Source organism: Convolutriloba macropyga, chromosome 4, assembly GCF_964194025.1.
Source record: "Convolutriloba macropyga chromosome 4, txConMacr16.3, whole genome shotgun sequence".
In the NCBI taxonomy this organism is placed as follows: Eukaryota; Metazoa; Xenacoelomorpha; order Acoela; family Convolutidae; genus Convolutriloba; species Convolutriloba macropyga.
The window spans coordinates 4574131-4586481 of record NC_134471.1 but is presented as its reverse complement, the minus strand read 5'-3'; the positions used below and the strand labels follow the sequence as shown (position 1 = coordinate 4586481).

Genomic DNA, 12351 nt, shown 5'->3' with positions numbered 1-12351 from the left:
GAGTGAGATGGTCCCTTATGGGTTGGTGCTGTATGACCTTTTTTTCTCAAAAAAGTTAATTTCTATTATATTTTTAGTACATTTTTGAGTATATTCACTTCCAATTAAAGTAACGAAAGAAGAATTATCATCCAAAAGCTTTGTTGATCTAAGCATTCGATCTAAGTTTAACAGTTCATCATTTTTATTCAACCAAGATTGAACCAAACTAAGATTATCTGAATATGAAAATGTTGAATTAAATAAAAAAACGCTCACTCATTCCGGACTGTAGTGAGAAGTTGTACATTCCGAACTCCCGTTGAATTGCAATAGCCAACCTGAAATACAAACATGCAAATATTGTCAATTAGTTAAATTATACGTATACCAACTAGTTATTTAAACTGCATTTGTCAAATATGTATTAGTGTTATAAACGATGAGTATTATGACATTAACTATTATTATATCTAATGCGGTATCATTCTAATATTATCTCTAATGCGGAATTCAGGTAATTTTAAGTCAATAAATCATTATCTTCTATTTTAGCGGATTTTTAATTTTACATCTAAAAAAAGAGAACGTGTAGAAAAATGCATGTACGTCAATTAATAATTTATTGATTATTGAAGTTCACAAGTAACCCTACTTAGTTCCCAGAAAAAAACAAAATTCCGCTGAATTCTGTCAGCATCCATGTGAGAGCTATAATCACAATATTCTACATATAAAAATCCACGATAAAACCCACCAAACGTTTGAGCGAGTAGGGGGATCGTTTGAGCTTGCAATTTCTCAAAATGTTTACAACAAACTTTTATAGTTTCTTTGGTCATAGAACTAACAAAGCGAAGTGCAATTGTTAAGAGCATTGTACAGTTTTCTTAGGATCATTTATGTTCATGATGGTTTTTACAAGTCAAAGAATTTGAATTGTATTGGGGCGCTGTCATTTTTTCAAAAAAATCTGTTCACACATTTTCATGATTTTTGAAGTCAAATTGGAGTAGTGATTTTGGTCATGCCGAAACAGGAAGTGGAGCAAAAAAGCGAGCGGTTTTGCGGCGTAAAAGTTTTTTTCGCTCTAATTTTAAAGTAGAGTGAGAAAACGGTGTTTGAACAAAAATTCGCTTTCTCGCTAGTGGTTTTTTATTCACATGCGGCTGTTTCACTTTGATTTTTACTGTTTTTCAATTTTTTGGATCAGATTTTTTTTTGAATTGGTGTACCCAAACCATTCATAGTTCATTTTAGGCCTACTTTTTTGTTTGATACAAATTTCGATTTTCGCTAGTGGTTTTTTGTTCGCATGCGGCATTTTGACATTGTTGTTCTGTTTTTTTTTTAATTTTCTTGATCTGAGTTTTTTGAGATTTTTTAGAAATGGTTTTCCAATTCTCTCATAGTCCGTTCTAGGTCTAGTTTTTTGTTTAGTGAATGAAAAATGTTTGAATTGTACGTCAAGACTTGTCCTGCTATGTTTTTTAATTCGTCGTCTCCGCATCGATAATTCTTCCGACCGTTAATTTTTTCAGTTTCGTTGACTTCAAGTGCTTTTCATTCTTGACGTCATGTTTTCAGCTTTTAGGTCAATTGTGTGACTAATCTCTCTCAAAAAATGACTTCTGAACTCACTTAATGAACTTTAATTTTTATGAAAATTGACTCGTTGAAGACCAATAGTGCGCATCTAGGTAGTGCCAAACGTATATGCTTCAATTCTTGAGTATTTGAGACTTGAGTTTTGCTAGAGCTATTTAAGATTATGTTAGAAGATTTGATAGGAAAGTTTTGCAACAAAAAACCTATAATCACATTTTTATCTTTGGTCTGAGAGTGTTTCTAGAAGAACAATCAAATCTTAAGAATTTTCTTACGGTAAATTTTCCATAAACGATTTTGATTCAGCATTTGGCCAACGTTTCAGCTAAGAGTGCACATCAACAATGAGATCCTAGAGAATTTTTTTGGCAAAATTTAGAGCTCGTTGGTGGACTTACTTCGTTCTACTTTTTTGTTTAGTCAATGATTATTCTTTGAATTGTACGTCAGGACTTGTCCTGCTATGTTACTTTTTAAAGATCTGTTCACACATTTTCATGATTTTTGAAGTCAAATTGGAGTAGTGATTTTGGTCACACCCAAACAGGAAGTGGAGCGAAAAAGCGAGCGATTTTGCGGCTTGAAATTCTTCACTCTAATTTTGAAGTAGAGTGAGCAAACGGCGTTTGAAGAAAAATTCGCTTTCTTGCTAGTGGTTTTTTGTTCACATGCAGCGATTTAACTTTGATGTTCACTGTTTTTCGATTTTTTAGATTGTATTTTTTTCTAAATGGTTTTCCCAATCCATTCATAGTCCCATCTTGGTCTAGTTTTCTGTTTAGTCAACGAAAATTCTTTGAATTGTACGTCAGGACATGCCTTGCTATGTTTTTTTTCACTCAATGATCAAGACAGACTCTTTCGGTTTTCAAATGTATAACTTTTTTAAGGTCAGCGCTTAAAATTAAAACGTTTTTAAATTTTTGCGTTATCAAATACGATATTTGTGAGATTCGTAGCTGACCTGCCGTAACGACAAACTGACCTTGCAAATCGTGGATTTTCAAGTCTGAGTTTGAAAAATGGTTTAAAAAGAGACTTAGATCTTATTCAAACAACTTATGAAGAGATTTGATTAATAGTTCATGAATCCACAAATGATAAAACAAGGACGCAAATACACGATCAAATGCATTGAAAAAAACATTAATGACTAGTGCATACAATAGAAGTTGAAAAATTGTAGCTCTGATAAGAAATGGAAAACTGTTTTTTTGAGAAACAAGTGTTAAGTGAATAGAAAAATTCAAGTGTAAAATTTTTCTCTGGGAACGAGCGTTGAGAATTGCGTACTCAGTCCACAAAAAATAAATTGGAGATCAATAACTGCTGGGTTTTCAAAAACTTGTGTTTTGGAGTGCATTTTTTCTTGTTTGCAAAAAAGGGATGCAAAATGAAATCAACACAAAGTGGGTAAGAAATTGAACGTAGAGAAATTACAAAAAAGATTCAATTGACTGCGTATCTGTTGGAATCCCAGTTTTCGGGCAATTTTTGTATATTTATTCATTTCAGTTGCTCCACGTCTTAATAAACCTTCAAATTCTTTCATTACTCTCAGGTCAAAAAAGTAGTTTAAGTATCAGATTTGAATTTATGTTCATTGGTAGCGGATAAAACAAAGTAAATTGAGCTTCAGGTCTAATTATATGATCACAAGTTTCCATTCTGGTTTGTTATGGGTTCTCCGCTATGAAAGATCACTTGTTGAGGCCTTTCCGAAGTCCAAATACAAAAAGTTGGTTGTGGGTCTCCTTTAGCATGCATCCTTGTTTCAAATAGAGAATCATTTTTTTAAACAAGCAGTCAATTAAATCTGTGTCTAGCACAAAGCTAACATACGCTCAAAGTTCGTTCTTCTGAAGTATTTTTAACATCCACCGACGTAAGAATAAGTTTTTCTGTAAATCCAGAACTCAATTTAATAGTGCAGTACGGAACCATAACCTACGGAATTTTACTACCAAAAAAGAGAATAGATTTCATTCAATTAACGACAACGACTGCAGCATAATTTATTGATTAGATAAGTCGTTGGTACCCATTGAATACGACAAAAACATGAAAAGACTAAATTTTCTTTGGGAATTGACAAATTTTTTCACATTCCTCTGTTTTCTTGCCACTGTAGTTATAAAAAATAGAGAGAAGTGTAAACATCTAATCAACAGCAGTGTGGCGTAATATATTCAATTACAATTAGAACTATATGTTCAAAAACTCTTTTGCATTCAAGACAGCTATTGGTTGCAACTTTTTGGTAAAAACGTATTTAATTCCAGATACAATTGCAGCACTATTAAACAAACAGTTTTACGTTATTGATTCTTTTTCTGGTTGATAAAAAAACTTTTTTTACTGAATTCTTTCAAAATTGTATATTTCTTGGAATGAAATTTGCTGAAATTTTGCTTATTATCATATTTATGTTCATTTCCATGTTTGGCCGCTCGAATACAATTACGGTTCATCAGTAACTTCCAACAGACAACCGATTGTAAATATAAAGTGCTAACGCTGTTTATTCAATCTTTTGTAAATGTTTGGAATATAAAATCAAATCCAAGATGTGTGGAAATCACAACGAGAATTGATTGAAAAACATTACCACTCAATTTTAAATGCCCTCTCAAAGATATTCAGCAATTCTACTCTGCCCGGGCGTTTGTTAATATATACATCATTATCATGTTTCTGAGTTTTCATTTTGAAAATATAAAAATTTCTGGTATGGAAATCCAAATCTAATTACAGACAATTTTTACACATTTTATTTGAACACTTTATCATATTAAAAGCATGTAAGCAGATTTCTCAAAGATATCAACTTTTTTTTCTGACACGTGACTAATGGGGCAATTTCAACAAAAGTCAACTCGTGGATCAATTTTTCTTCAGTTCACAAAATCAAACGACCCTGTCGTTTTCTGAATTGTGGCTAGGTTTATCAGTTAGGGTCTCTGTCGCCCAGAAGGTCGATCAAAAAAAGTATTCCAAAAGTTTTTAATAGGTAAAGCAAGCGCTACTTTGTTACTCAGCTATTTTCCCTCTTCCATTCTTGTACGCTGTTCAAAATTAGATTATCTCAAAACAGTTAATTTTTAGCGAGGCTCACAGTATCAATTATTCTCAGATAAATAATAGACGTAAAAAATCTACCTGAAATTCAATAGAAAAAATACAATATCAAGACAATTTATAAAAATAATTAAGTTAAAAATGGCATATTTGTTGTGATTAACTTCCCAAATGACCCTCAAAGTATCGGAACTGGACTTGCATTGGCAAATTTCAAAGTTTAGTCTCACTAAACTATGAGTTTTGTTGGTATCTCTAAGAATAAACTTCACAAGTTGCTTCACTACGAAACTCTTTCGCACCACAAAACAATTCTCTCTCCCTTGTGTGAAAATCTCCTGTTTACTTAATTCTACCTGTCTCACATCTAGCTATACTCAACCAACACATTCTTGTCCTTAGCGAACAAACCTTAATCTCTTAAGTAAACATTTCATATTACATTCGATATCTGTCACATTCTGTAGGAGGCCTCTCTTACTGTGCAAAGAAATCCTTGCAAAAATATGCTCAGTCATTCGGCTGCTATCAACCATTGATCAGCTTTGACCTTATCTTAAGTACACGACCTTTGGACTCTCATGCAATCAAACGAACCCCGTTTAGTGACACGTGAACATTTCATATCAATTGCTGTTTGCTTAATAAACAATTCACGTTGCTTAGAAAAGCTCAAATTGCCTCATTTCTGCTCTCAAAACTAATTAGCTGTAATCAATCTATGTCAAACGCCATGTGTTACTTTGTCAATTTTATGTAACGGAAAACTAAAAAAATCTCTTTCACAAAAGTTCAGGCATCTCATTAAATTTTCCCGGTTATAAACTGTCGAAAAGGCAAGCATTTCTGAACTTCTAAAATTCGACCTAAGTACAAAGCTCAAACCATATCACCAACTTCCCGTTGCACCATTAGAAAAACCGCATTAGAAAGCCTCATTTTAAAAATAGCCCCCATTAGAAAGCCCTTGAAAAGTTACACTAACCCTCAAAATATAAGGCTACCACCAATACTTCATGAGAAATTCAAATGTTAATTCCGGCAGTACCGACATACAAAAATTCCATGGGCGCTAGGCTGGGCTTAAATCAGACTTCAAAGTTGGTTTCCCCGCATCAATATTAGTTTATGTACTTGTTTTCAGCTCAATCCGACATCAACTTTTTGACAAATTACTTTTTCAATAACAAGAACTAATAACCCTCAAATGAAAACACCTAAATTTTATCTGCTTTAAACCAACCAAAAAACATGTAAACCCTTTTCTCTTCGTAATACAATCAATAGAATAGCATGTTTATTAGTTTCGAACTCAATTCCGCCCATATTTTTTTTCAAATCACGCTACTTCCTCTGTTAATAACCCGATGGTGGATGATTAGATTGGCCCGAAACCTGCCCCAGAAAACCATTGGGTTTACGTGCCAGTAAAATTCGATTAACTTCCGCTCAATATATCTACCTAAGGTGGGGAGTGATCGGCCCCGGTGGTATTTTCATAAAAGTTTTAGATCAGTTTATCTCTCTGGTAAAACCAAATTCCTTCACGTCAAATCCAATTCAGTTTCTCTTTAAAATATCTAGTTCATTTCAAAGTTTAAGTTTGTTCTCTAGTTAATTTCTAAGGTTAACCCACTAATTGGGATTTTGGCATATACACAACTTAGTAATAGTTAGTTTACTGCTAATTAATCGAAATAATTTGACAATTGAATATCCTTTTGTTCAGTAATTTGTTTATTTAAGAAATATTACTAAACTCTTCTCAGTGGCGCCTTAGGAAAAAAAATTCTTTATCATATAAAGGTAAACTCAAATAACTAACTTAACTTAAATAAGAGAAAGACCTGTAAATTTACTTTGCTTGATTCACTTATGCCAATTATAACCTACCTAAAATCGTATATTTTTTTAGATTAGTTCTGCTACTATTTTGTTTATTATCAAATTTATTGTCATTTCCACGTGTTGCTGCTCGAAAAGTATTGAGGTTCATCGGTATATCTCACCAAACAATAAATGATAAATATGAAGTGCTAACGCCTTTAATTTAATCATGTAAATGTTTGTAAAATCAATTCAAAATCAAATCCAAAAAAGGTGGAAATCACAGCGAGAGTTGACTGAAAAAAATTACCACTCGACTTTAAATGCCCTCTCAAAGATTTTCAGCAACTCGGCTCTGCCTGGGCGTTTGTTAACATATACATCAATATTTTTTTTTCTGAGTTTTCATTTTGAAAATCTAAAGATTTCTGGTATGAAAAGCAAAATCTGATTACAGACCTTTTATTTGCAATTTTTATTTGAACCCTGTATTAAAGGAAAAGCATGTAAGCAGATTTCTCAAAAATATCGACTTTTTTTCTGACAGGTAACTAATGGCGCATTTTCACTTCATTGATCAATTCTCCTTCTGTTCACAAAATCAAACGCCTCGACCAATTTGCCCATAAATTTGCTCACACCCATTGCAGTAATATGGATGAAAGGCGGTAATGAATTGTGGGCAAACAAGACAGACGGGGGAAATTGGGCGGATATTTGACATTTACAGCGTCTGTTAGAAATTCAAGGCAATACATCAATAAACTTGTGACGGGTAAAGAAAAAAGCCTTATGGCTTTGAATCAAAAACAGCCCCTGTATGCACATCCAGAGTAGATTGATGGCATTTTACTCAGTTTACCACTTTCCGAAGCTTGGAAAACTCAGGGATCATTCAACATATTGCATATTTTATAAGATCTTATAAGACAGAAAATTTTTTATTAGGTTTAATAGGACTGATTCTATAAGATCTTATATGTTATGAACCACTGGAAAGCACCTTAGTTATGACAATTGCTTGCTAAACGATCATGAAATTAGTCGATGTCATTTCATCACCCAATAATGAGAAAAAGTTTTTTTTGTTTTGCACCATTGTGTCAAAAACAATAACTTTAGAATATGCGTTACACAGAGTTGATATCCATAACTTAAAAATTGATATTATCATTGCTATATCAGTGAGTAATTATCATACTCAGAAAAGAGCGAAATTCCAATTTTCAGCCTCTAGCTTTTGTTGCATGTTTGTGCGTTTCAGGACCTGCAACGCACAAATATTTCAAAAAATTTTCCGATGTGTTGTATTTTTTGAAAGAATATGCTCAACAAAAAGTTGTTTAAAAAGAAGCAGTTCGATTCAAATAGAACAGCTCAGGAAGAGACTTTTAGTCCATCCATTGTTTTCTGGAGTTGTAGTCAACCATGTTTGTCTATCTACCAGAGAGTCTATTTTCCATGTTTGCTATCAGCCATAATATCTTTATTAACACGGTAGTGTGTTAAGAAGTCTACTTTCTTCATTTAGGCTTTTTTGTTCTTGAACGGGTGTTGATACAATTCACCCGCGTTTCATTATGCATTGATTTTTAAAATCAGTTTTTGAACTGAATATGTGAGTCAAATAAATTTGAGATACTTTTCTTTTTTTTAACAAACCCGAGAAAATATCTCAATACTTTGAGTTTTATGGGAAGTTTTAAGCCAATAACTGTTTGTTTTTCCTGCAGTGGCTTGATTACCACTTTTGTTTATATCTTAGTCAGCCAGCTTTGGTTTTCAAAATCTGAATTTTCTACAGTAAAATTATATTTTTGTTCAATATTTCGCTAACCCAAGCGTACTGTTCTCTATCGGTTCCTCTTGTAAAAATTAAATCGTCATCTCGCAAAGCGGGTGTTGAGGCCAAGAGTGGAATAATCCTCCTGAAAAATTACTTTTCTCGTCAAATTGATACGCCAGCGTGAAAATATGCAGGAAAACTTCCCAATAATCTCAAAAATATTCTTCTGGCACTTTGCCGTCAGCCTTTTGATATTTATAGTAATTTTAGTTCCCGCTTACTTCTAGTTATAAAAATGTGGTTAAAAGAGCGGTTGAATTCGATAGTTGCACGGAGCCAAATGGTTAGACATATTGACAGCTTAAGTGAAGTATAAATCTGAAGATCATTACTGAGAAGACAGGCTCAAGGTCATATTATAAACACACTGAGAGATCATGTTGAGCTGAAATAGTTTTCACTTCATCAGACTGAATGAATTTATGTCATTTTCGCATTTAGACATAATTTTTACACTCTCATTTGATTAATGATTTTAAACGTGAACTGAAAAAAAAAACGTTCGCTGCATTGACACATAAACCAACTAATGTCGGATGAATTGTTCTCGAACGACGGGTTTCTAGATTAAAAATATTTGTTTTATATGTGCAAAAAAAAACGCCGAACCCACAGGGGTCCGAACCCAGGAACTCCAGTATTCCAGTCCGTTTTAACCAGTAAGCGACAATGGAGTCTCCATCTTTTAGCTCAAAATCGTTTTTTTTTTATTAGCACCAAAATTTATTTCAGAAAGAGAGTACTTTAGATCACTAAAATGGAAAAACAAAAGCGTGCAAAAGTCAATCAAGAAGTAAAAATTTGTTCTCGAACAAAATTACAAAAACAGTCAAGCGAATTGTACATAAAAGAAGACAAAGAAGAAGAAAAGAGGCTTTAATTTGACAAAATGTATAATATATAGAAGCACTTGCATAGTTAGTCAAATGACGTAAAAACAAACAAACTCTCAAATTAAAAATTAAAAACGAAAATAAAAGATTACTGGGATGTGTCAAATTTTTACCACTGAAACCATAGCTTTTCAAAACTGAATGGTTAGATTCCGATAATTTCTAAAAAATTACTGTCAAGAAAGTATCTTTTTAAACAAACTTTCACCTTTGTTGCTTTGATGCTTAGTATTCGCAGAGATTGAGGTAGACTAATACATTTACCAGCTGTTGTATGCAAAAACGTTGTTGAGATAGTTTGTCGACCTGTGTTCTTGGAATAAGATTTTTTTGTTCGGCTTTGTTTGTGATAATTTGCTTTTGGAATGCTAGCGTCTGATTGGTGATGTAGCCATAAAAACACAAATTTGATTGTTTGTCAATTCGTTGTTGAATACTTAAAACGTTTTTGATGATTCTCAAATCTATTGAACTTTTATATTTAGATCTGAAAAAAGTTTTCTTCAATCACGAGTTTAATTGCCGTTCAGGTTGAGATTAATTTTTCGGAACATTGATTATTAATAGAGACGAGTAATCTTAATGGGATAGCACAATCGAATTGAAAAAATTTCTAAAGTTTTAGTTAGGCGTTGAATCCTCATTGACGTCATGGTGTTAACTCCTATAGCAATTATCTGTAGAATTTTTTCGAACTGAGATTCAAACTGAAGTTTATTGCCAAATATTGTGCCAAGGTACTGGCTTTCGCTTTTTTCAATAGTCAACAACAGTTTTATTGTCAACTATTAAAGTTTCGAAATCTTTGATTATAAATCTACAGCTTTGCTTAAATTTGATATACGCTGTTTTCTCTGCGCTCAAAATTAGCTCATGATTTTTAAAGTATGAATTAGCTTTGTTAACACTTTTCGATAAATCTTCTTTAGCTAAGTTGCTGCCTTCATCTGAAGAAAATAACACGCATTCGTCTGCATAATTTTTGTATTAGGACTTATTGAGTTTTTGAGGTCGTTAACATATAAGTTAAAAAGTAATGGACCAAGCACAGTTCCCTGGGGCACGCCTTTTTTTTAGTAAACATCTTTGACGCGTACTCGTTTATACCTATTGGTTAGACAATTTTCAATTAAACTTTTTGCCAAAAGATTAAACCCCACTTGTTTCAGTTTTTGTAGATGCTTTGAATGAGAAAAAGAATGAAATGTTTTGGATAAGTCCAATGTATTGTCTTTTTTTATTAATTTTTTTTCGAATTGACTCGGTCAATAAAAGTAAGGCATCTTTAGTTGATTTTTTTTCTAAACCCAAACTGTTCACTACTCATTATGTTGTGCTTCAGACGATAATACGATATTTGTTTTTGCATTACTTTCTCAAAAATTTTGAAGAATACGTTAGTGACTGATATATGTCTGTTAATAAAATTTATCGGACATAAAAATAATAATTTTTTTACAATAATTGCTTCAAACTTCGTTCGAGAGGAATTAGAAGGCATGCAGAAATGTAGAACACACCTCTATCCTTGAGTTGCAATGTAGCAAAAATTATTAAATTTTATTTTTGACTAGTAAACTTAAAAAAGTTATTTAAATAAGTTGCTGGTTATAAAAATGATTCGCTTGTTCAAAAAATTGGGCTTTCTAATAAAAGTAGACGTAATTGACCTGAAGGGGGTTTTCTCGAGAGGTGTGAAATAGTAGTTCATATCTCTGATGTCAATTCTGTCCCAGGCGGACATCCTGTAGATGACGTCATCAAGAGTGTATCCTCCTATATGACCATCGACCATTCGACTCCGCAGCTGAAAAAGTAACCAAGTTTCTTAAAGTTCACACAATCCGATATTCAGTACAATTTAGAGTTTAGTCTCTCATTTCCTATGATAGACCGCATAAAACTCTCACGAACGTCTGGACCCACATTTTAGGTGTCTTTTCCATTATACCTCCCTCCCGCCTTACCCCCCCCCCATTATGGCGCTTCTATGGTTGCTATATACGCGGCCTAGACTTTAATCCGAACGTTAGAATATAAGCCCCCCAAAGGGTCACAGATCCTATAATTGGAAAGAGATTCAATAGTGAAAAACAAATTAGCGCTAGTGAAAAATATTAAAAGTCTTCGGAGTAACATAAAGTATTAAAAAATCTTGTCTCTCTCTCTCTCTCTCTCTCTCTCTCTCTCTCTCTCTCTCTCTCTCTCTCTCTCTCTCTCTCTCTCTCTCTCTCTTTCTTAGCTTTGTTGCATCACATTATGTTCTTTGTAAGATTTATTGTACACAGAAGGTTCGTTAAGTTTATGAAATTCGTTATGTTTCTAATTTTTAAACCAGACCAAACGCAGCTCATAATTTTTACTCAGACGGAACGCAGGACCCAATTTTTACCCACGTCGAGGTCCCAGATCAAAGTGATCTATACATGATAAGACAGACTACCCAGGTCGAGGTGGCCAGACCGAATTGAGCTCTGATCAAACCATCTTCGAGCGCACACATGTTCTCGGCGCGCTCGAATTACATGGTCTGGAAAAGGCTTCGAGCGCATTTTTGTCTGGACAATGGTCTGGAACTTACCTGATCAGAGGTCACTTTGGTCTGGGACGGTCTGATCAGAGGCCGATTCGAGCGCACACTAGTCTGACCAGAGACCAAGTCGAGCAATTTTCTTTCAAGTTTTTTTGTTTTTTTTACTGGCATTTGTTGTCTCTGGTAAGAGCCAACAATAAAGCAGTATTCTGATCAGAACTCCATCTGAAAATCTGATAGTTTTGAGATCGAGCTTCGAGCGCACGTTAGTCTAATCAGAGGACACTTCAGTCTGAGTCGGTCTGATCAGAGGTAGCTTTTGTCTGGGACGGTCTGATCAGAAGCCATTTTGGTCTGAACCTCAACTTGGGTATCCTCGAGTGCATATTGGACTCTGCAAAAATTGTCAACTGCGAAAAAGTCTGGACATAAGCGCCTGGAACTTGTCTAATCAGAGGTCATTTTGGTCTAATTCCTGTGGGGCCTCAACCTCGTTTATATTGGAGGCCTTGTTTATTATTGAATTTCGCGGATAATTGATAATTGAGAAATTGACAATATGATGAGGTTCAAAATTCAGTGAATTC

The 12351-nt window shown here is 33.7% G+C and overlaps 1 protein-coding gene across 1 annotated transcript in view; it reads right to left on the bottom strand.

Moving 5' to 3' along the window:
* LOC142337955 (voltage-dependent calcium channel subunit alpha-2/delta-3-like) overlaps window positions 1–12351 on the bottom strand; it is a 202868-nt gene that overhangs the window by 79460 nt on the left and 111057 nt on the right. Inside the window, exons 17-18 of the mRNA XM_075387588.1 lie at window positions 10902–11038; window positions 259–320 (exon numbers count right to left, since the gene is read on the bottom strand). Of these exons, the coding sequence (XP_075243703.1) occupies window positions 259–320; window positions 10902–11038 (199 nt within the window). The remainder of the gene's footprint in view (window positions 1–258; window positions 321–10901; window positions 11039–12351) is intronic.